At 29.9% G+C, this 26,584-nt stretch overlaps 2 protein-coding genes across 2 annotated transcripts in view; both read left to right on the top strand.

Annotated features, from left to right (window-relative positions):
- Positions 1 to 2,805: 2,805 nt before the first annotated feature.
- LOC147804057 (uncharacterized) overlaps positions 2,806 to 26,584 on the top strand; it is a 35,135-nt gene continuing 11,356 nt past the window's right edge. The window contains exons 1-3 of the mRNA XM_087151400.1: positions 2,806 to 2,939; positions 3,030 to 7,288; positions 7,376 to 7,873. Coding sequence (XP_087007526.1) covers positions 2,806 to 2,939; positions 3,030 to 7,288; positions 7,376 to 7,873 — 4,891 coding nt within the window. The remainder of the gene's footprint in view (positions 2,940 to 3,029; positions 7,289 to 7,375; positions 7,874 to 26,584) is intronic.
- LOC107455859 (phosphatidylcholine:ceramide cholinephosphotransferase 1) overlaps positions 18,097 to 26,584 on the top strand; it is a 76,957-nt gene continuing 68,469 nt past the window's right edge. Inside the window, exon 1 of the mRNA XM_043045120.3 lies at positions 18,097 to 18,181. The gene's annotated coding sequence lies outside the window, so the exon portion shown is untranslated. The remainder of the gene's footprint in view (positions 18,182 to 26,584) is intronic.

Here is a 26,584-nt window from a genome sequence, read left to right as displayed (position 1 = left end):
TTAGGTCAAAATATGGGAATAATGTCGGTTTCTAAATAATTTATGGTTATGAAATACAACATGAAACACAGGTGTCTTTTTCTGCGTCAAAGGTAATATCTTAAAAACACAGTTTACTTCCAAGCAATAATTTCTCAAATTTGCTCAAATTTTCAAATCAGTGAAAAAATAAATTTCAAACTAATTTTTTGTATTTAATATTTTAGCTCAAATATAATTCCGATAATCTAACACATTGCTTTAGTAATTATTAGACTGTTTTTTTTAATTAAAAAATGCGCAAGCGAATTTTTGCTTGTGATTAAAGCATCAGAAAAAATATTGTATAAAAGGGACTCTGATCTCATAGTTACGCTAAAGTGATAATACTTGTATTATTAATTTTTATTATTTTTTAATAACCGATTTTAAACTGTCGACCTATTTTTGGATTTACAACTATCAATTTTCTTTGTAATTTTGAACCCTAACTAGAAGACAAAGTAGCTCTTGGATCAAGCATTGTAAGAAACTAGCCTCCGAGGAGAACTTTTTAATGCGAAACTAACCTGTGCGTTACAGGGAGAGGAAAACAACGAAACCCCCCACCCAAACTTAGCCCAACGGCAAAGGGTTTCGAACCCATGATCCGTCTACCACTAAAGATATTTTACAAAAGCTTTGTAATTGGAGTGAGACTGGAGCAGAATTCGTATCAACCTCTGGGATTTGAACTTGGGTCACTTTATTGGAAGACGAGTGCTTTATTCCTTGAGCCTCCCTTTAGTTGGATTCTTTTTTTTTTGGTAGAGTATATCCTATTTATGACACCAGTAAACTCTATATAAAATACGTTGGGGAGTTAGATTGTAATTTAGAGTGTTCATGACCGTTATTTAATGCAGAGAAAGAAATTTGTCTTTATTATTCGCTTCAAAATTTGTTTTTCGGAGATAAATTTTCTGTATTATGAAGGCGGAAATGGTCCCAACTGTAAGAAGTACTTGCTAAAACAAACAACTTTTACCATCAATGTGGGCTCGGAAAGCATAGGGCGAAGCGCTTAAGAGATCTGGCATGGTAAAAACGGACTATCCAATCAGAAGGAATGATGAAGGACAAAGAATCTTTATAATTCAATACCTTACAGCAAATGCTCAAATGAATGATCCCTAACCGCAATACAGGTTTCATTTTAAGTTGAATTTATGTTTAATAAATTACAAGCCTTTAAATAACGTCTACAGCTTTGAGATGCTATAGTCGCGATTCAAGGATCATCAAGTAAAGGACGTATTTTAGATGTCCCTCGAGAAAAAGTCTACGCAGGAGAGATCTGGAGATTTAAATGGCCAAGAAGATGGGACCAGTGCCGACAACCCATCTGTTTAAAACGATTTTGTGCAGGTAGTTCCACCCAGCAGACTTTCTCTCGCGTCTCATTCTTTGCTTTCAGACTCCACATTATCCAGTGAAAAATTTTTGTTTTGGCGGCAAATTCTATCACTTTTTACAGTTTTGACAATTAGTTTGTTTCAGTCTGTAATGATAAGTCATGTTTTCAAATCGTTCCGAAACGCTTTTTTGATGAAAAACGCCAAGATTATTATTAAGCAGTCATTTGTTTCGGTGTTTATCTAGTGAAAATTCCGGGAAACTAAGTATTTGTATCAAAACATTACTACGAAATAGACTTAAAATTTTCTCTGGGAAATGTGTGACTTATCACTACATTGTCTGAAGCCCATCAATTTTGTTTCTCTATATATCAGATAGAGACAAAACTTAACTTCAATTATTTTCTGTAGTTCACTGGTGAAATTGAAGATCATTTTTTAAACACTGCAGATCTAAAGATAGAGCTTAAAGAATCCCAAGGCGCATTTTAATTTTGTCAACATTAAAAAATTAGTTATAAAATATTGATTGTAAAATAATTTAACTGGAGAAAAAAAAATTAAGTAATCAATTAATGATTTTATTTTGAACTATTTTTAAGAGATGTCCGTTGATATTGTCAAAGTTCCTTATGTATTGTATTTTAATCATAATTTAAAATCTGCCTTGCAGCCATTAAATTACACAAACCTCCGTAAGTATGAGTTCGACACATTTCAGCATAGTTGGCAGTAGTAATATTAAAATTATTTCCCACTTTGGCGTAAGATTAGATAGAAAACACATCCCAATGCTCGATTACGTGTTTGACCACTTCCTCACTCACCTCTCGAACCATACCTTGAGTATTGTGTAATGTATAAGCGATTGCCCTAAAAAGGCACGATTGGTCACCAATAATTGGCCTGACAATAGGCTGCACAGCTAAATTTCTACAGCCGTTTTAGAAAAGCCTAGAAATAAATCTAAATTAACTATTTCGTAGCTAAGTTTTTATTTCTATAAAAATAATAAGTCATTCTAAATAGATACCTAAAGTACTGCTTAATTATTCAATACTACTTAAATTATTATGTAAGACAACCTAAGAAAATGAAACTAAATAAATAGTTAACGTATAGCTAATTGTTGACGCCAGAAGCGCCATCTATGAAAAATTAGTGTATCTTATGAATCCGAAGAGCTCGGATGTGTGAAAACAGCGTTTCTCTAATTGACTTGTGTTAATAAAGTGGTGTTTAATTATTACAGTCCGCTTATGAGATTTTTGAGAACTTTTATTTTTATTATATTGAGAATTTTGTGACTCTGAGTTATCGTCGGACCCATTTGTTGGTCCTGTCTATCGGAGTTATCAGTAGTGAAATTTAGTGGATAATATACCTAATAAAAGGTACGTGATTTATTATTTAGTTATTGAAATTCAATATGTTTAAAAGTGCTAAAAAAGAGGACTATGTTCGGCTTGCTGTCGAGCTTAATGTAGACATTTCTAATCTGAAAACTATAGTTGATCTAATGGCAGCAATTCAGAGTTCTGATACGTATAAAAATAACACTGAGTTAGTTGAAGAGTTAGCAAATAACATAATCGAAGAAAGAAAAAGTGATGAAATCCGATTAATTGAAATTGAAAAATTAAAAACTGAAAGAGTGAAATCGGAACTTGAGCTCGCTAAATTGCGAATCGAATCTAAAAGTGAACTACCTGTTGATAGTGTAAAAAACGAAAGTGTAGAAACTTTAGACTCTCTCATTAAAAGTGTGAGGACTTTAACTCTTAAAATTCCTAATAGACCAGAAGGATGGGGATATTTCTTTTCGTCATTAGAAAGAGCTTTTATTTCAAAAAATGTCCCTGAGAAATGTAAAGCTGAGATTCTTCTCAATCTGTTAGGGGAAAAAGCCACAAATGTAATTACATACATTAAAGATGACGAATTAGGAGATTATTCTAAAGTTAAAACTATAGTTTTGAGAGAATTCGAGCCATCCCCCCAAATCTGTTTAGAGAATTTTAGGAAAGCGCAAAAAATGTCTAGTGAAACGTACGTGCAGTTCGCGTCTAGATTAATAACGAGTTGGGAATATTATTTAAAGTTAAAAAATGTAACTGACTACGAAACTTTGAAGCAATTAATAGTATCTGATAAAATTAATCAAACACTTGATAGAGAGGTTATGTGCTTTATAAATGTAAGACAAGCAAGTTCTTGGTTTAAACCTGTTGAATTAGCTAAGGAGATTGATTTATTCTATACTTCTAGGGGGAAACCCGTAGTTGATAATGCTAGAATGAGTTATAAAAATAATTCGAGAACTATGTCAAAAGTGTTTCTAACGGATGTAAAAAATACTAAATGTATTTTATGTGATGAAATTCATCCTTTGTATAAATGTACTATTTATAAAAATATGTCTGTAAGTGACAGAGTTGAGTTCGTTAAATCGAAATATTTATGCTTTAACTGTTTAAATAATCATAAAGTAAGTGAGTGTAGAAACAAAATCTCTTGTAGTATTTGCAGAAAAAGGCATCATATTTCTCTTCACTTTCCGCGAGAGCAAAAAATAAATAAAGAAATAGTTTCGAATCAAATGTGTAATGAAAATAGGAACATTCAATCGTCCTTGAATTCTTCCGCACCAATTTTCCAAATGCCTGTGAATTATGAGACGCCTGTCGTCTGTGAGGGTGGGGAAAATATATTTTCTTCTGCTACAATGGGAAAGGAATTAAAAACAGTCTTACTCAGCACTTTTGTTTGTGTGATTAAAGATGAATCAAATAAGTGTTTTGAAGTTCGAGGATTATTAGACGTGGGAGCGAATTCTAATTTTATGAGTAAAAGGTTAGCAGATTCTCTTAGTTTAAATAGGTCAAGTACAAATATAACTGTATCGGGAATAAATAATATGTCTCTGAGCATAAAATCGAAAGTTAATGCTACTATTTTAAATAGAGATAAGAGTTTTGATTTAAACTTAAATTTTTTAGTAATTCCTAAAATTACAGAACTTACACCAGCTAATCCTCTTGATGTAAATATTCTATCGCTAAATAATATTAAACTAGCAGATGAAAAATTCTTTATTCCGAGTCCTATTGATTTGTTGTTAGGAGCAGAACACTTTTATGAAATCTTAAAATCGGGTCAAATTTTCCTTCAGGATACAAATTTAAGATTACAAAATAGCGTTTTCGGGTATATTGTCAGTGGGAGTCTTCCGACCAAAAACGAAAATAAAATACATTGTGGGCTGGTTACAGATAATTATGAGTTAGAAAAAACCTTAAAAACTTTTTGGGAAATAGAAGATGTAGAGAGAGAATCTGAAATTTCTAAAACTAAAGAAGCTGAAATTTGTGAAGAGCATTTTCTTGAAAATTATTCAAGAACTGAGAGTGGAAAATATGTTGTTAAAATGCCCTTTAGAGAAGATCCGTCGTGTCTGGGTGAATCTAAGAAAAAAGCTGTAAAGTGTTTGAATTCGTTATGGAATCGCCTTGTTAGAGAACCTCAATTTTGTGAACTTTACAAAGCATTTATGTTAGAGTATTTAAATATGGGTCATATGGAGGAAGTACAAGAGTCTGAAGAACCAGATGTGCAGTATTATATTCCTCATCATTGCGTGTTTAGACCTGAATCCAAAAGTACCCCTTTGAGAGTTGTGTTTAACGCAAGTGCATTAACTTCTACTGGAAAATCATTAAATTGTTTACAGTACAACGGAGGTATAATTCAGGATGATTTATTGTGCATCATGCTTAGGTTTAGAAAACATCAATTTGCCTTTGTTGCTGACATCAAAAAGATGTATCGCATGATACTTGTAGATCATAGCCAAAGAGATTTATTGAGAATTTTATTTAAGGCAGAGATTAATGATCCAGTGAAAGTGTATAAACTGTCTACTGTTACCTATGGCACAACAAGTGCTCCCTTTTTGGCAACTAGGACAGTGCAGCAGTTAGCCAGAGATGAAGGAAGAGACTTCCCATTAGCATCAATTGTGTTGTTACATGATGTATATATGGATGATATAGTCTCCGGTGCAGAGAGTTTAAAACAAGCAAGAGACATTCAACAACAGCTTATATCGTTGTTAGAAAAGGGAGGAATGGAGCTTCATAAATGGTCAGCTAATAACAAATTCCTTCTCCGTGATGAAACTAATGAATCGAGTTATTCATTTACTAATGAAACTAAAACATTAGGTGTGCTTTGGAAACCACAACAAGACAGTTTTGGGTTTAATGTAATAATTGACCAAAGTGAGGTTTTTACTAAACGAACAGTGCTTTCTCAAATCGCACGAATTTATGATCCCCTTGGTTTGTTGGGACCAATCATCACTAGAGCTAAAGTGTTCTTACAAAAACTGTGGTTATTAAAATTGGATTGGTGTAATGCTCTTCCAGTTAAAGAAAGCGCCGAATGGCACAGTTTCCTTAATTCCTTGAGTGCAGTGAACTCAATCAGTGTCCCAAGATGGATTCTCAGTGAACAATTTCTCATCGTAGAATTACATGGATTTTCCGATGCCTCAGAAATGGCGTATGGTGCAATAATCTATTCTAAATCCATCAACTCTCTTGGTGATTCAAAAACAAAGCTACTTATCAGTAAATCCAGAGTAGCTCCTCTGAAGTGTGTCTCAATACCTAGACTAGAGCTCTGCGCAGCAGTTTTGTTGGTGAAACTAATGAGGAAAGTATTAAGTGCCCTGCAGCTAGAGGTTTCTAAAACTTGTTACTGGACAGATAGTACTATCGTTCTGGCGTGGATGAGAAAAGAGTGTAGAGACCTAAAGACTTTTGTTGCCAATAGAATCTCTATAATCCAAAAATTAACTGTGAGTGAACAGTGGCATCATGTTGCTTCAAAACAGAACCCTGCCGACCTCGTTTCCAGAGGTATCGATCCATTGAGACTTAAAACATGTGACTTGTGGTGGAGTGGCCCTCTATTTCTGCAACAATCGTCAGTAGATGATTGCACGGATAATATATCTGTAGAGTCTGATGAACTGTTTCTTCGAGAATTAAAACCACCAGTAGTTAGTGAAATTTGTGCCCTAATTAACACATTTGAGCCTCTAAGTGTTATTAATGAATGTTCTTCTTACATGAAAATCTTAAGAATTGTGGCTTGGTGCAAGAGATTCTTGCATAATTCTTTGAATCCATTGCATCCTACCCGTGGAACGTTGACAACAAGTGAACTTTCTCAAGCTTTGTTGTGTGTTGTAAGAAACGTTCAACGTACTTCATTTGTGACTGAAATTCAGTGTTTGGAAAAAGTCTTACCAATACCTAACAATAGTAAACTTTTAAATTTGTGTCCCTTTCTAGATGAAAATGGAATTCTGAAAGTTGGTGGCAGACTTCAAAACAGTGACTTAAGTGAATCTCAAAAACATCCAATGGTTCTGCCTACCAAACATAATTTTACTTCAACAGTGATTAATTATTTTCATATTCTTTATTTTCATGCAGGTGCAGAAACTACATTATCTCTTATAAGATCAAAATTTTGGATTGTTTCAGCAAGAAATGTTGTTAGAAAAATTGTCTTTAATTGTATTGTGTGTAAAAAGGTAAGTTCTAGCTCTAAACCACAGCAAATGGCTGACTTACCAGCTGCTAGAGTAACCATTTCTAGAGCCTTCTCTCGAACTGCACTTGACTTTTGTGGACCATTTGTAGTTAAAAGCTTTATTGGTAGAAGTAAGCAGGTAAAAAAGATATTTATTTGTGTTTTTGTTTGTTTCACAACAAAAGCTGTACATTTTGAAATAGTGAATGATTTAACAACAGCTGCATTTTTAGCTGCTTTTAAAAGATTTGTATCTAGAAGAGGCAAACCTTCTGAGATTTTTAGTGATAACGGCCGAAATTTTATAGGTGCAAATAGAGAATTAAAGTCATATCTTAAATTACTATTTAAATGTGAGAGTAAAAAGGAAATAGAAAATTTTATGACTAATGAAGGAGTTAAATGGTATTTTAATCCCCCTTCTACTCCACATTTTGGAGGATTATGGGAATCAAGTGTAAAGTCTCTGAAATATCACCTTAAACGAGTAGTTGGAAAAACAATCTTAAGTTACGAGGAATTTTTAACTTTCGTAGTTCAAATTGAAGCAGTCTTAAATTCTAGACCACTCTGTCCTCTTTCAAGTGATCCAAATGATGTTGAAGCACTAACACCTGCTCATTTTCTTATTGGTTCTACTTTAGTAGCAATACCTGAACCTAACTATACTGAGGTTCCAATGAATCGTCTTAGCCGATGGCAATTGGTTCAAAAAATGACTCAACATATTTGGAAAAGATGGTCAGTAGAGTATCTTAATAAGCTTTTAAATAGACCTAAATGGTACAAGGGTAACATAGATATAAAAGAAGGTGATTTAGTATTAGTAAAAAATCCAGATGTGTATTGTCATTTAAAATGGAATTTAGCAAGGGTTATTAATACTCATCCAGGTAAGGATAACAGAACCAGAGTTGTAACTCTTAAAGATAAAAATGGTACATTTAAAAGGCCAGTAATTAAATTAGTAACTTTGCCTCATGTTAATTAAAAATTGTGTTGATATATGTTTATGTTTTATTGTTATATTTTTTTGGTTTGTTTTTATTTGTGTTTTGTTTTTATTTCTATTTTGTTGAATGCTGCGTCATTCAACGCCCGGCGATATGTTGACGCCAGAAGCGCCATCTATGAAAAATTAGTGTATCTTATGAATCCGAAGAGCTCGGATGTGTGAAAACAGCGTTTCTCTAATTGACTTGTGTTAATAAAGTGGTGTTTAATTATTACAGTCCGCTTATGAGATTTTTGAGAACTTTTATTTTTATTATATTGAGAATTTTGTGACTCTGAGTTATCGTCGGACCCATATAGCTAATTTTCAAACGCTACCAAGTATATACAAACAAACCCGGGACGCCAAAAAAAATGAAAAGAAAGAAATAGTCACGTCAATGCTATGACGTCAGAAAAGTACCTCAAGACATCCGGTAGGCGATATTCCACTTTGACTAACTCTGGGGCACTCCAATTGGCACTGTTTGGCGTGCGAATTCTTAACCCGCCAAATCAATGAATCTCAAGCTTTCTCGAATCGTACGAGATTAAACTTCAACCGCTATTATTTATTTTTTTTATACGAGTGAAAGTAGTGTTTGTTTATGGAATGATCGGTGGAACTCGTTTGTACAAAAATTTGTTAATTTAAATGAACAATAAAATTACTTAAGATATATAAATTGTATTTTTCGTATGTTTTAGTTTCACGTTAATTGTTTCATATAACGCAACTTCTTTTTTAATTCAAGTAACGTAAAAATGGAGCAGTAATAAATTATACAACTATATGTTTGTATTTACGTGGCGCAACGCAATTTCATTATATTTATAAATAAACATTTCAACCATTTATGATTTCATCTATAGAATCATATTTCCGCTTAGAACTAAATGCTGAATTTTTTTTTTATAAATTTGCTACAAAAATAATTAATATCAAGAAGTTTAGCACTAAACCTAAACAACAATTACCATATCTTTTATAAAAAATTACGGCTAATATATCCATATTTCAATCAGTTGTTGAAAATTATTCTTGATTTCTTCTTTGCAATTTAAAAAATAACTCATCAATATCAAAAATAAGACCTGAATTAATACGAACAATTTTATCTATGCCAATTATTTAAATATTTACTTATTAGTTACTAGTCATATTAATAATAATAAGTATTTAAAATCTGAATAAAAAATGTCTTAAAAATGAGTTAAATACAATCCAATTTACTGTAATGGTGAATAAGGATAAACTAATACATTTAGTAATAATTTTTATTTTAATTTAATTTAAAACTCAATGCAGAAAAATAACGAATTATTTCACTATGGTTGCTTTCAGTGTCTTAAATTTTGCCTAGTTTTTACTTTAATTTCGACCAACTTTTTTTACCAGCAAGAAACAATGGTACTCCTCGAAAAGAAAACCCAACGATTCTTAGTATAGTCTCACCGTTTTAATATGAAATTATCAACATTTCATTCCAGTAGAAAGTTAATATCCTGTAAACAGTCACTAAGCATTTTTTCCTAAGTGAATTTGCTTAATAACTAATATTTTCTGCTTTGGGCAGTATGGTTCCCATATATTAACCTACAATGTTCAAACTGGGTCAGTCACATTTTTTAAATCTTTAGGTGAAACATAAAATATTGTAATTATACACTAATTAGGGTGCGATCACGTTTAATTTTGTTTAAAGAGTAAAAATTTTTAAACAGAACTTGATTCACAAATAAAATATATTGCTTAATTATATGGTGTAGCATTTAGACAACCACAAAATGTTGAGAGAAATACTAAATATGCTGCAATTCAATGAGTACATTTTATTTTAATGATTATGTACTAAAATTTAAATGAAATGAGAATTCTTTTCTTTCATGCACATGCATATCTTTTAAAAGTGCTTTTTTAATTTTTTTCATTTATTTAGATTATCTTGAATTTTTAATTATAAAACACATTTGAAATCATTTGTCTTTGATTATGTTCTGAGAAACTAAAATTTTTTTAAAATTTATGAAGTGAAAAAGATATGGTAAATTAGAATTAATAGTAATAATGCAAAAATTATTTTGCTTATTTGCCTCAAAAACCAAATATATTCGATTTGGTCGAACATAAATACATTTCGATATCAATTGATGTATTTTGAGCAACAAAATCCATGGGTTGTAGTAAAACTTGCAGATTCTTTTACAATTTTCATAGTGTGAAATAATTTTCACGCTAAACCTTTCTTGGCATAAAACAAATTTATTTAAATACCTAATTATGCTACATCACAAACATAAAATTAAGTATATAACAATAATTGTAAATGACATCGTCAAAAACGCTTCTCTCCTTCCCAAAACATTCTAATCCTTTCTACACCACGCTAAAACGAGAGAGATTCTTTTTTAATTAATTCTTAAGTTTTATTCATATCTCGTAGCGCCATCTAGTGGTGGGTAATCTTACAGTTGTATTTATGCATAATAAATTTTTAGTGTTTATTAATTTTTAAATATAAAAGCATATCAAATTAATTAAATTTTAAATATAGTTATAAATTTGATAACCATCTGATTTCCTTTTCCGAATGTCATAATAAATATTTATATATTGTGGGAAAAAATGTGCAAAAATGGTAAAAGAAATAGCATGGTAAAAAGTTGTTTCTAAGAGGTATATTCTCTTACGTTATTAAAATTTAACATTTATAATAAATTTGTAATTATACTTAATACCTTTTGGAAAACTTGCAAATAGAATGCTTTAATTTAAAAAGCTGTTTAAACTATAATCAATGTATAGTAGTTTGGCCGAAATAGAATTTACGAGTCGCAATTGGTTACCAAATATTTGCCTGCACCTTTTCTGCATGTATCAGGTATTCAACCAAACAATTATTCTTTGCATCTTTTATCAACACTAAGCTCAAATAGAAGGGGAAAATTAAATAAAAATAAATACGATAGTAAAAATAAAAACGATAATCAAGTTTAAAAAGACGATGTTCCTTATTTACAGTGAAGGGTTGCCACAGACTCTTTCGTAGATATGCGCGCATAACAATTAAGCAGTTATCGCGCAGTTTGGCGAAGAAGTGCCCCAGAGTTAGTCATAGTGGAATATCGCATCCGGTAGGGCTTGTTTGTTTCTTTAGGATATTTGGTGAATTGAGAAACACCCGAGTTTATGGTGCCAAATAAGAGAAATATATAAAGATTATTATAATTATCATTCCTAACTAGAATTTCAGCTAATTATCTATTTTTTCTTAAAGATTCTAATAAGCATTTCCAGGAAATAACTACTATTTTTTTACCAATAATTTAAAAAAAAATATTTTGAACAATTTTTTATGTGTCTATTGTTGTACTACATATCAGTGCATTTTTAACCAAAGTAGATATTTTTGTATGACTGCCATGTTTAGAAACAATTGCCACTCAAAAGAAAAGTGTTAGATATCATTTTAAAGTTAAATAGGTGTGAAAATTATTTATCTAAAAAAATACAAAGTTTTCCAGAAATTTTCAATAAATTTATGTTATTTTTCATATTAGGCAACTTTCAAGAGCAAAGATTATTGTTTTTCTCGAAGTTTTGGGAAAATTTACAGCTTTGTTCTAAATGAATAGCACCATGGAAATTAATGCTTTGTAGTGCACTTAGAATACATACATGTAGTACGCATACATATTAGTACACTTTTTACAAAATAGAAACTTTTTATTACTGCCATGCTAAGAAAGCCGACCCAATTTTGGGTTCACGGCCAGGAATGTTCAACTTCGTAGCCTTGTAATTTTGAACTCCATCCAGAAGACAAGGGAGCTACTGGATCAAGTATTGGGGGACATATTACCTTCGTGGAGGACTTTTTGGTGGAACAAACCACATCTGCGTTACATGGAGAGAAAGACAGCAAGAAACTCCCAAGGTTCGTCAAGGGGACTCTAACCCATGACCCGTCTACCACTGAGAATATTTTACGTCAGCACAGTGGTCGGTGCGAGCTGGGTGCGGAATTCCTATTGATCAGCCATCCGCCAGCCCGACTCACGTCATTGGAAGGCGAACTTTCTTTTCTCTGAGCCACCACAACTCTGTAAGATACTGTTATTAAGATAGATACTAGCAGGATATATTTCGCTTCAAAAAATTAAAAGCTCATGAGAGGTAAATTTTTTTTATTTCATTTTTTTATTCGCCCATTGTAGGCTTACATATTCTGAAATTTTGCCCTTTGTAAACACTTCTTTTTGTTGCTCCTCTTTAAAAAATTAACGATTCAGAGCAAAATGTGTAAAGCCATTTTAAAGATAAGCATGAGTGAGAAACATTTTTCTCTAAAATAAATTTTTTAAGTTACTTTTCATTTTTACATATTATAATGCCATTTTTTGGAAAATCCCTCATCTTCAGGTGGAAACCGTTTCTAATAAACTACAGATAGTAATAAACTACAGTTATTTGCTCGTTATAACCGAGTTTTCGTGAAAAAAGAGTTCGTGAAAAATCATTGAAGTTCATCCTTACTTACAAAATTGTACTTGCTTTATTTATTTACTATTTTCATACAGTACAAAAGAAGATAGTTTTGCTTTGAACTGATATATTGTCTCTTTGCTGCGTTATTGTTCTTCGGATAAGATTCATGGCCACTTTCATGATCTCCTCTCGAAAAATGTTTGAACTCTTTCTGCGCATTAAAAAAAAAAAAAAAAAAAAAAAAAAAACATTGATTACTTTGAGGGTGGTTCTGCTTGAAATTCTTCACACCCGTTTTTATCATTTTAGTTTTCAAAATTTTTCCCATCTACTTTTGCTTGAATTTCAGCTACAATATCCTCCTTGATAACAAGTATCTCGAAAGTAATAATATTATCGTCAGAAGAAACGTAACTTTCAAATTCTTTTCTACTCATTATCTAAGTCGTGTAATTCTTCCTCAGCCACAAAATGCTCCTTGCAAAAGCTGGGATTTGCCCGTTAAAAACGAGTTATGTTTCAATAGGCTAACATTTCACCAAGTACAGTAGAGTCCCGATTATCCGAGTTAATGTGGATCACGAATAACTCGGATAACCGAAAAACTCGATTAAAGCGAAGATTATAAAAAAAAGGAAAGAAAAAGAGTAGGTATAAATGCAATATATTTAACAAATACAAAATTTATACTAGTGCACCACATACAATTCATATTATAATAAAAAGCTTACTTAAAAACATTTAGAGTTTACTTTACGAGAATTAAAGAGCAGCTGACCCAATTTAGGGTTTACGACTACTAATGCTCAACGCCGTGGCCTTGTAATTTTCAACCCAATCCAGAAGACAAGGAAACTCCTGTATCAAGTATTGGGAGAAATTTGCCTTCGTGGATGACTTTTTGATGGAACTAAACCGCATTTGCGTTACATGGAGAGAAAGACCACGAGTACCTCCCACGGTTAGTCTGACGGCAAGAGGACTCTAACTCATAATCCGTCTACCACTGAGAATATTTTAAGTCAGTACTGAGGTCAGTGCAAGCCGAATGCGGAATTCGTATCGACTGGGATTCGAACCCGGTTCGCCTCATTGGAAGGCAAACGCTCTATCCCCTGAGCCATTGCGGCTTTTAAAAATGTACTTAATCGTTTTTTGTTTTCACTACTTTGAAGCTTTTCTGCAGCAATGTTTAACTATTTTTTTTTAGAGATAACAGAAAGGCTGGTAACGCATCTTTTTGTTGTTCTACATATTTATTCAATAGCACTTTCGATAGCTTTTAGTCCATCTGTATGAGAGGTTTTTTATATTTTGAATTTCATCGTCGCTGTCTTCATCATCTTCGCTAGATTCATTTTCATTATTGACGATAATAACCATTTCATCGGATCATTTTCATTATTGACAATAATAATCACTTCATAGGATCATTTTCATTATTGACGATAATAATCATTGTATTGGATCATTTTCATTATTGACGATAATAATCATTTCATCGGATCAAGTTGTTGGATTTCGTTTTCCTGAGTGTTTGGAAAATAAAATTGAGATATTTTTTCGGCGGTAGTTTTAAAAATAAGAAGTAAACTTGAATAAAAAAAACCTTGAAATATTTCCTAGCTCTGTTAAAGCGGAAAACCGGATAATTGGGGCTTGGATAATCGGGACTCGACTGTATGTTTGATTTTTTCGTTAGGTCTGGGTTCGTTGTAAGAGAGTTCCACAGTATAACATTTTTCTTCCTCTTTTTTTTACATTTAAAAATTCCACAATATTTATATTTTTATAATGTTTGCGTCATTAACGAAGGTTCTAAAGTATTTCAAAGCTAATCAGCTTTATAATAAAAAAGTTTAAAAATTCTTTGCAAATGAATATTTCAGCTAATGATGTCACTTTTCATTATTGCTTGAAAAATAACATCATTAGCTGAAATATAATTTCAATTAGAGTACTAATTGAAATGCGTCCTATTAAATCTTTTCATCTGACCCTCAAAATATTTCTAATAAAAATAAGAACAAGGCTATCTAATTTATTGCGCCACTTTAATCAGATTTTATGAGAATTAAATTCATTAAAAGGATTTGAAAGTTTGTATTGGCCTTTAGTCAAGCCGTCTTATGTTCCATCATCATTATTTAGCAATTGTTATACTGCAGTGTTTGAAAAATAAACAATATTTTTCAAAAAATGAGTAAAACACATCCTTTTACAGTATTCCCAATTAAGCAAATGTCTTAAAGTCCATGTTCTATTCAACGTTCAAGAATTTTTTGTGAAGTAATTTTTTGAATAAATATTTTATCCTACTTTACGTAAATATACAATAATATTATCCGTATTTGCTGTCCTTGGTATAAGCTTTTAGAATACTTATAAAAAAAGAAATAAAAAAAACCCATAGTGGTCGCAAATTACATAATACGAAAACAAGAAGAAAAAAACAAACAAATTCACTATCGAAATACAGTCAAACGCCGCTATGGTAAACCTTCAAGGGACCGACATTTCGGTTCACTATAACCGGGAGTTCACTATATCCGTTACGCAGGCAACTTAACCAATGGTTCCTTGAATCCACCCTTTTATTACACATTATTCAAATAAATCGCTGGAAAAAAAATATTACGTAGAAGCAGAAAATTTTTTATTTTTTTTTATTACTCTTCGTCTTGCGTACAGAAAAAATTTAGTAATCTCTAGTTGATGAGCAATCTTCAACACAGATATGGAAACACTTCCCAACTCTCAGATAATTTTTCCTGAATTTCTGTTATTCCGCTTTTTAAACCTGTCTAACCTGCCAATTTAGCACATAAAAGTAGTCTCATAAAATCACTTTAGCAAATTCATTGAAATTTGTTGAGAGACTGGGAGATTGCGGCTTCTTCGAATGCTGAACCACTTCAGTAATGCTTCTTCAGCACATCCCTATGATCTGCTTCTCTCAACTTTTTTCTGGCATCTAAATTTTTTTCATGAGCAGAAATTATTAACTGCCTATTTTTTCATATGTTACAAACTGCAGATTTGGATAGTTTATATTCTCTGCAAATGAGCTTGATTGCATCCATTTTCAATTTTTCTGATTATGCCCATTTTATCATCAATGAAGAACGTTTTACGTTTACTTCTCGCCATAGTTAAATTTAAGACACTTGTTTGCAGGATTTTTTAAACTGAACTGAGAGCAAAAAGGAGTTGAAATCAACACATATTAGTGTCCAACTCTTTGACCAATAATGACTCATTCCCTTTGACAGAAAATGCACTTTGATCTCACTGACACCTTAGTGACAGCAAGTGAGATAAAAGAAGCAAACAAGAAAAAATGCTTATGGCTACATTCCCCTCTATTGATGATTTCAAAAATCGGTATATGTATTCATTTTGAATTAGAAATTTAAAAATTTTTACAAAAAAAATGAAGAAAAAAATCTGTCTAAGTTCATTGTATCCAACTTCGTCACCTTTTTGGTTCACTATATCCACCAAAAATAACATTATACGTGTATACCAAGGCACGGGATCGAACATTTCGTTCACTATATCCGGGAGTTCACTATAAACCGTGTTCACTATAGCGAGGTTTGAAAACATTATAACCTGTTAGATAGCCAGAGGTGTTTTTCTTTCCACTTTCTTCACTAGTGATTCAACAGATTTTGATAGCTTTTTTATTTCAATACCAATTACTGACCCTTCAATGTGAATATTTTTCAAATTTAATTTTTGGCAAGGATTCTAAAACTATATTTTAAGGAAGATGATTATGGATGCTACTTGAAATTTTGTAAAACTAAATATTTGAATTCTAGATTTTGAGAAACATAATAAACTCAATTCAACTTCATGATGTAAGAAAGCTTGAATTATTTATTTTGCCATCATTATGAAAGCAGGCTATCTATAAAACGCGCTATGAAACAAAACCCCTCTATTTACGCTTTTACCTCAATTTACGCAATTACTTCAATTTCATTATTGAAAATTTTCCAGTAGATGTAAGTTCATTTGAACTCGCTACTGGCTTTATAGATTTCGTTTTGTGTTTTGTTATGTTTTTTCTTTAAGTTTTATTTTCCGTTTTTTTAAGTTGATATTTTTTACTCAATGTGTTTGATTTTATTTCAAAAAATTTTTGAGTGGTCCTCACACTCTGTATTGATATATTTTGATTTGGCTATATTGATACAATATTAGAAAGCACTCCTTTTTGTGGATATAATCGTGTGGGCTGATGAAGAGATAGTATTTTTTTTTCTCCGGATTTTGATTAAATTTTTTTTAAATTTTCTTTTTCTTTTATTCTATTTAATTAATCCTCTTCTTCATATTTTCTATATATATTATTATTAATAATAATAAAAATTTCTCTACTTTCTCCATTGAATATTGCAAATGACGAAAAAACAGCACAATCAAATATTAATTTATAATGTTTGTTTTGATAACTATGACATACGTAAGTAATAATTTCAGCAAAGCATCCTTCTCTCCTCAAGAAGCAGAATTTAGTTTTTATGGGTATTTAAAGCCAGAATAACAGTTTAAATAACAACCTTATTTTTATTAGCAACAGTTGAAATAAATAAAATCCACGGGTTTAATGGATTATGTCATGGAGAGCAAAAGGAAGAATTATAAGAGAGTAATTATGTTATAATTAAAAGTACTTTGTTCTCTGAAAAAAATGCATGGTAGCCTTTAAATACTTTTCTTTTCGTGTTTCTTGTATTTTATTTGAATACAAACAATAATGTCATAATTGTGAGCAACTGAATTTAATCTTTACCAACATAAAATCATCGGAAAATTATTCATGTAAGTAAAAGTTTTCGGCATTAAAATTATAACAATTCACCAAGGATAATAAAAGTAAAAACATTTTATAGAAATGTAGTATTTTGTATCTATGTTTAAATGCAATAGCTACAATACTTTTTGATTCCTCATTTAGCACATTTTTGGCCACTATCGACACTGCTTTTATTTTACTAATATATGCTTTTTATTGCTTTGATTTTTTTGTTAATTCATTGATACTTTTAGCATTTTGGCGGTGAAATGGACCAGTTAATATGAATAGGGTATCGAATTTGACATGCATGATCTAAATCTCAATTCCTTGTTCATAGTGACTATTTGATAGCATCGCCAAAATTTCAAAAAAGAACAATAAGAATTTTATAAAATATTGAAATACATATTGGCAAAATATGTTGCATAGAAAAATGAAGAAAAGAATACTGCAGAGAAGACAACTGGAGAAAAAAGAACGTTTTTCGCTTCTAAACGTAAATACAAAACACTAAAATTTTACGAATTATTTTATTATTATGATAGTAATTATAATAGTAATTTATGATAATTTTAATGTTAAAAAGCTTTACTTTTTTAAAGTTTTCCAATTTTTTGCGTAAAATTATCTTGCATACCAATCTAGTTACATTGGACTGTGATTGTACTGCGATATTATTAATTATCTTTGTAAGAACAAAATTACGATTAGTGAAACCACAGAAACTAATGATATTTATTGTATGACACAAGCATAGATAAAACGACTTGTTAAGTAGTGAGTCACTTTCTGAGAAATAGCTGATATTTTTACTGTGATGTCACTAAAGGTACAACTGAATTTAGCTGCACAGTTTCCTTTTGCTTTATCGCGTGCAATAATGGCGAACATCTGTGAATATTAAAAAAAGTAAGTTCAATGACTCATTCATATCTTTCCGTTTAACTTTTTCACATCTGACCTTTTATTTAATAGTTTCAGCAGTACTCAAGGTAATAGTTCTTATTAGTTGTCATGGTTACAGTTACTGATTTACTTCCTATATTCAAAGCATTATTTAAAATGTTAATTCAGATATTAGAACTATATATCTTTAAGGATATTTTCTCTTTTCGTTTAAAATAGGAAAAGATAATGCATTAATATTTTCTGTAATTCGTTTTCAAATTTGTCAAAATCAGCTAACTTTGACTGTGTAGAATAATTCTTTACCTCTAAAAATGGGTGAAACAGATTCTTAAAAATCATACTTTAAAATGGCATAAAAATTTATTTAGAAAACGATTTTAAAAATTAAGTGTTTTTGGAATCGTTTTCTAATTTTCAATTTTAATCTCGTTGAATAAATAATGAATCTACAGCATAATCTAAGACTGTATAAAGCTTAAATAATTTGCTTTCTAATTTTCGAAAAATCGGCTAACTGCAGCTTCAGAAATCTACTTTTATCAAAAGTTTGTGTTAATGTACCACAGCTTATTTTTTTATATACATATAACAGTAGTTGAATAGTCATAAACCCAATTTTGGGTTTACGACTTACTGGAAGAAATTCGTTTTCGTGGAGGACTTTTTGATGGAAATAACCAGCATTTGCGTTACACGAAGAGGAAAAGCGCGAAAACCATCCACGGTTAGTCTCATGGCAAGTGGATTCTAATCCATGATCAGTCTTCCACTAAGGATATTTAATGCCAGTATTGTGATCAGTGCGATGATCAGTGTGAATTCGTAGTGGGTTCGAACCCGGTTCACCTCATTGGAAGGCGAAAGCTCTATCCCCTGAACTACCACGGTCCAACCACAGCTTACTTAAAATTTTTCGTTATTTCTTTAGTATTAATTCCGAAGTTGTGCAAAATTTGAGAGCTAAAGTTCTTACATTTATTTAATACAAATATGCTGAATTTTCTTATACACTTAGTATTTTGATGTACTGCAATATTTATTTTTTTATAATACAATAAGTTAAAAATAAGCTATACTTATTCAAAATCGTTTCTTAAGTGAATTTTCGTTTGAATAATTATAAAATTTTTTTAAATGTATTTAAAAACTGTAGCACTTCATTTTACTTTATTTATCTATTTGACTTCTTTATTAAGAATCGTTAAAAAAATTTCATTGAATAACTTGCAGCAAGCTTCCTTTAATTTTTTTTCTTTTCTATTTTTTTTTTTTTTTTTTTTTTTTTTGACTTTTGATGCATTATTTTAATACAATAATATTGCGACTTTGTCACACAATTACGCAGAAGAGCTCATTATTTTAGGTTCGAAAAAAATAACGTTTATTTTCACTTTTTCTGTTTAACTGCCAAAAATATTCTAAAAGCAATACATTTCCGTAATTCTTTAGTTTCTTTTTAGCTTTTTTGTACGCCATAATAAAGAACTTAGTTAACAAAAAAATAAATAAAAATAAAATAAAAACTGCATTGTCATGACAATTAAGCAGAAAAAATTTTAATTCAAAAAGAGAATCTAGCAGAATTTCATAAAGTTGTGTTGCTAAGAGACAATAATTTTTTGATGTAACAAATTTAAAAATTCATTTTAAAAATTAGCATTAAGTTTTACTCAGTATAAAATTCAATTTAATATGTAGGACAGTTTTCTATTTTTTCAAAATTATTTTCATTTCTAAATAATGATAATTTTGCAATATTGTATCATCATCAGCTACTACGAAATCCTGGAGTCTTATGACATTGAATTTAGGATCATAAAAGTCCATTATTGATATATCAATTAAGTAAAATAAAAGAATATAAAAAGGATTTTTGTGTTGTTTTTTATTTCTTTTTATATTGAGGTCAATCTATTGTGAAAACATAAAACTAAAAAAATCAGATAATTGACTTAAAAATTTAGACATTTGTAGTAAGTATTATTAATTTTTATTGAATTGTTTGAAGAATTGTGCCATAGAAGAATATTTTCAATAATACATTATACTAAAAGTTCAAATTTTATTACATTTCAACCATTAATATTAACTAGTTTTACGAATTTTAGATAGTTTATGGAGGCACTTTATAAAATTTCTGAATTTTCTAATTCACTTATTGTAATATTTATTTTTTTTGTAACAGTACACATAAAAAAAGCTATGCTTATTCAAAATTCTTTTCTAATTGGATTTTCATTTGTATAATTACAAAATATGTTTTCAAAATATATTTAAGTACTGTAGTACTTTATTTTACTTTATTTATCTATTTGCTATCGTTATGAATTTTTTGAAAAAATTGTCGCTTGCAACAAGCTTCTATTTAAAAAAAAAAGTTTTAAATGCATAATTGTTACTCAATAAAGTTGTGACTTTGACATAAAACGACGCAGAATAACTGAAATGAAAAAAAAAAACATTATTTTTACATTCTCTGTTTAACTGTCAAAAATATCTTACAATACATTTCCAGAGACCTTTCTGTTCATACACCATAATAAAAAACATAATTTAAAAAAAAAAAGCCAATTAACGGGGAATAAAATCTCAAATCAAAGAGAGAATTTAGCAGAATTTTTTAAAGTCGTGTTGCTAAAAGTAAAAATTCCAGGCTTAAAGAGGTTAAAGAAATTTAAAAATTCATTTTAAAATTTAGTATTAAAGGTAAATTTATAAAAAAATTTAATTATAAGAAATATTGTGAAAATTTAAAATTTTATAACGCATTAATATTTTTTTCATTTGAAGAACATAGTGCATTATTTCTCAATCCAAAAAAAGGAAATCACAAATAAACTTTAACTTTTGTTTTTCCACGTGTCGTCAATTCGAACTACGTTTGTTTTGAAAGCAACTAATACTACTCTATAGGTTTACTCAAGAATTATTTTTTTACATATATTTCATTTAAACATTGCCTAATTTTCACACGATGTGCTTGAAGAATTATGAATTTTTTTCCCTAATAAATAAAAGATTGTTTGTAAAGACGTAATTTTGATGCCATTACTTAAGTAAAATTAACCATACTTTAAAATTGAAAAATGGTAAAAAAAAAATAATAATTTTCGATTTTTGTCTACTTAATTATAACTATACAACAATCAATTAATCAAGAATTTGTCTCTACAATTATCTGAGTATGATAGATTGCTTGTTTATTAAAACTGATTTTTAAAAAAACGTTGGTAATCTGGTGGTACAAATTAGCAATATTTTTAATATTATTATAAAAAAAGTTTTTTTTTTTAATGTTTTTTTTTCTTCGAAAAAACAATAATTTTTATTATAACTGTACTGAAATGAACTTTTTTTTCTCTCATAGAAAAAACATAAAATAAATAGAATCATAAGAGAGTTAGGCACTTGTTTTTCATCATGCTTTCACCATCCTGCTCTTTTACCATTTTAATTTCCAATTTCAAATTTAGCATACACACAATTTTATTTTTCTCAAAAATTTTGAGGTTGAAGCAAAAATTGCAAGAGAATTAAGCCTTAAATTATGGCAATACTTCTAGCCCCATAATGTTTCGTGATTTTTTGGATCCAACTACAAACATTTTTTTGATTAACTAAACACTTTCTGAATTTCAATACATAATCAGCATTTGAAAAAACGTAAAATGTAGTACAATTTTCTACTTTTTAAAATTATTTTCATGTTTAAATAACAAAAATTTTGAAATATTGTGTAATCGTTAGGTGCTGCGAAATTCCGCAGTTTGAGTTCAGAGAAGGGAAATGGATCGTAACATTCCATTATCATACATCAACTAAATTCCATACATCAACTAAATTTAAGTTAAATAAAAAAACACGAAAAAGGATATTTTATTTATTCTTTTATGGGGGTCAATCAAAGCTATTGTGAAAACATGAGACTTAAAAATCAGATTACTCAATTAGAAATTTTAAATTTCGTCTCACGCATTATTGATTTTTTTAATATCAAATTGTTTGAACAGTTGTGTACCGCAGTAGAATATTTTCGATAATACAGGGTTGTTCATAATTCTCTCCGGGGTTTCGAAGCGTTATAGTAAAAAAAACGAAGACGAATATGGCAAAAAAGAACATATAAAATTATTCCGAAAGTATTCAAGTTTTAATTTAAGCAGTTGCCGGTAGATGGCAGTAACATGTACCACTGAAGTCAGTTGTAGTAAAGAAAAATGGCGTTTACAGGCGGAGGGAATTATGAATAACCCTGTATTTTGTTTTGAAAGTTTAAATTTTATTATAATGTAACTGTTTATATTAATTAGTTTTGCGAATATTAATTAGTTTATAGAAAAATTTTATGAAAATTATGTGTTTGTTTACCTTACGTTTTTATCTTAAACACAAGCAAAAAAGAGAGAGAAATGTTTTTCAACATTTTCTGGTGTTTGTATAGCATGTATTATTAGTTTTTACCAAACTGTTTAAACAGCTATAGTAGAATATTTTCTGAAAATTAAAATTTTACCATAATAGTAATATTAGTTAATTTTACTAGCATTAATTAGTTTGTGTAAACACTTTATGAAAAGAATGCGCAAGGTTGCAATAATGTTGGTTTAATACGCATTTTACCTGAAGCACAACTATAAAAAAAAATATATATACATATAATTACATAGCACACCAAATTTTTGTGTTTATTGTATAGCTCGTATTATTAATTTTTATTAACTTGTTTAAACTGTTTCACTATAGTAGAATATTTACAATAATACATTGCTCCAAAAATTAAAATTTTATTATTATTAAATAGTAATATTAATTACTTCAACTGAATTATAGTAACACTTTATGAAAATAACTTGTAAGTTTACAATAATGTTAACTTAAACACAATTTATTAAAAAAAAAAAAAAAAAAAAACGCATTACAAAATGTAGATAATATCTTAATTTTATGGGTTAAAATGGAAAAATTTGTGACATTGAAACTTTTTGCAACTTACCTTGGGAAAAAACCAAAATAAATGCGTGGGCCGCCGGAACATTTGAAAAATTTGTCATGGATAAATTCTACTTACTCAAGAGAAGTTTCAAGAATATTAAAACTGTGCATTCCCCCAAAGTTTATCATTTTTGGCTTCTTTTTAATTCATTTATATTCATGACGTTATTTTAATTCCATTTAAACTGTAGTTGCGATTATCATAAATGCTCTTACAGTTACTTCTGTAAAATCATTTTATCTTTCAGAGTCCGTATTGTGTGTATGCAAATCGAATTTGAAGATCACATTATTAACGTGAAAAGAATTTATAATGATTACATAAGATTAGTTTCAAAAAAAGTGTTTTCCACGGAAAAAACTACTTTTGGGTTACGTCACATGATTATTTGTTTCTTTCTTTTCTGAATTAATGATAAATGGATACTTGCAACTCGAGAAGAAGTGAAGTGATTATGCCTAACATGTGATTTAAATCAGATTTGATTGGATGCCTGTAAGTGACGTCACGCATGTGTGTCGAATCTGATTGACTTCGAATGGACAAATGTCACGATTTATCTACGATGACGTCACTTTCAGGTATCCAATTCAATGAGAGGAAAGTGAATTATAGTCACAAATATCCCAGAAATTTAGCAACGATTGCAGTGATTGATTGATTCAATTTATCTACGATTGAGTGCTACTATCGTACAGAGGTCTAAATCAAAAAAAGATAAAATAAAATTTCTTGCTATCATTTAAAAGAAAAGTTATTAAAATAGATTTTTTTTTCATTGAAATTTCTTTCTAGTGTCTATAGAACAATGAAAAAAATTTTTTTTTGGATTGCTTCTGCTTAAATAACTTGTTGAGCTTCTACGTTTTTATGATCACAAACGAGAGGAAGAAACGGACGTTAACAAGATTTTTACAGGACGTCAACAAAATTAATTTTTGATAATATTTTTAACCTTATTAAAATATTACATATAACAAATGTAAATCTGTAAGTAAAGTGAATTAAAATACATACACATATCGATTTTTTTAAAACTTATATTTTAATTTCTGATTTTTTAGAAATATTGTGGAATTTAAAAGTGTTGGGAGCACTTAACAGTTTTAAAACTGTTTGAGACTTGTAAAGAAACGTTTATACAAAGAAAGTAAAAAATATCGGTGCATATTTACGCCAAAGAATGCTAAAACCAAAATGTCAAAATATTTTGAATGGGTTTGACTTGAAAATTTTGTTTCTGTTGATGAACTTCGTTACGATTAACCCACAGCGAGTACACAGTGGTTTGAATCGGAAAAAAAACCCAACAAATGTAGGAAAAAAATATCCAGAGTATAAAAATGCCCACAATTTAAACAAAAGTATTTTTTCCTTTTTATGTAACAGGTTGATTTTAGATTTTTTTAAAAATTATTATTATCGAGAATTAAGCATTAAAAATATTAATATTGTAGCCCTTATAATTAAAAATATTAATATTAATATCCTTTTATATCATTAATGAGTAAGATCTAGATTATTTCTCCTTATTGTTTCACAAACCTACACTTAATTTTTTTTTTCAAGTATAGTGTGAAAAAAGAAATAAACTTTTAAAATTCAGGAAATCGTTCATTTTGTTACGATTAGCATAATAACAAAATGTTCTCACAAAAAATTATAATAATTATATATTTTAAAAACAAAATGATCTTTTTTTTCTTTCTTTTTGAAAGAAATAGATTTTTTAAAAAAAGAAACGACGATGAATGAGCCGATGGAAGAAACATGAATTTCTGTTCCAAATATTCGAAAAATTTAACGATTGAGATACGATTTTTTAACAAAACAAATCTGAACGAAAACTCCTTGTTTTACGGTTTATAATGTGTGTTATAATGATTTCAATACACCTATTTTGCTTTTGCTGAATCTAGAAATTGCGTAAGCAATTTGTGCGTATTATTTTTATCTTTGGTAACATTATTTAAAAATAAATAAAAGTTTTGTTTTATTAAATGACTTTTTGTGTAAGTCGATGGAAAAAATTACATTTTAGTTCTGGCTCTGGTCATATTAATAATCTTCAATTAAAACCAATATCTATTCTACAAATTAAGGGTTATGGGGAAAGAAATCTTTTTATTTTTTTATTTCCAATGCCCACCTGTCTTAACATTTCGTCAATTCAAGCATTTACAGGGCAAATTTGTAGACCACTCTTTCATGGGCACCATATTAGGTGGGCCAACGTTGCCCCCACAGTAAGGACAGATAGTATAGAGAATGAAAGAACATCCATGCCATGCCTGGGATTCGAACCTAGAACTTTTCTAATGCAATGCCATTTCCTTGACTCCTACACAGTCCGGTTTGCAGGACAAGGAAATCTTAACCCCCAAAAAAGCCATAAGTGCCCACATTTCTGTGCTTTGACTTTAATAATAAAAAAAAACTATAATTAAACAATTATTTGTTTTAAAAGATAATTATGTAATTTTATAAGTTTCTAAAGTAGAATATTTGCAAATATTATAAAAAAAATTTAATTTTCAAATTTTGTTTTATTTGTTTTCCCCTTATTTTATTTTTTTTATTCTTTTAAGCTACAATTGCTTAACTTTGTCAACATCAAAATAATTGCTAAAGCATTTCATCCTATTAATTAAAAGAGAACGTCATAAGTTCTGAAATTTCTTTGCCACTACGTTCTTTTTAGGTTGCACGATTCTCATAATTACGAAGAAAGAATTCATCAATAATTCTCTCCGCTTCTCTTAAAAAATTAGTATTTTGAAACCATCATTTGTTCAAGTGGTGAATTCTTTTTGCAAATTAGCAACTCCACCCATGTTTAATAAATTAAAATTCTAGTTTACCTCTTCGTCGAAAACCACGACCTGAAAAGCCACGTAATTACGTCAAAAACGTAAATAGTAACCCTTTTTTCTTAGCTCTGGCAGCAGAGTAACTTTTTTTCTGCGAAAGTTTCGCCAATAGTTTGGCGAGCGCCCAACTGGCGAGAAAGATTGATATCCTAGCAACGCAGAAGAGGAGCGAGAAAGCTAAAATGGATGTTGGATGAAGGTGGAAAAAAGAGCCGGTGTAACCATATCGAACTTAGAACGCCAAGTAGGTTGCTCGAAAACTACGCAAGTACATGCGCACTGTTCAAGGTCACTGGACTTCAGTGTAGTAAGAAAAACATTTGCCGAGCCCGAAGGCTGAATTTCGTTACTTTGATGATATATAATTTAGTTCCCAGTTCATGAATGTTTAGGGAAGTTGAGAAATTACTGCATAACTAGTATGTAAATAAACTGAATAATAGTAAGTAGTGTAGTAATTTACTTCTAAGACTGGCGTTGATAAGGTCTTGGACGCGTTGCCGGCGTCTGCTCCCTGTAATTTTTCGAACTTATTCATTC

The sequence above is a fragment of the Parasteatoda tepidariorum genome, chromosome 9 (genome assembly GCF_982258835.1).
Source record: "Parasteatoda tepidariorum strain Cologne lab strain chromosome 9, Ptep-v5.0, whole genome shotgun sequence".
In the NCBI taxonomy this organism is placed as follows: domain Eukaryota; kingdom Metazoa; phylum Arthropoda; class Arachnida; order Araneae; family Theridiidae; genus Parasteatoda; species Parasteatoda tepidariorum.
Note: the sequence above shows the minus strand (reverse complement) of the source record. Positions and strands in the feature narration are given on the sequence as shown.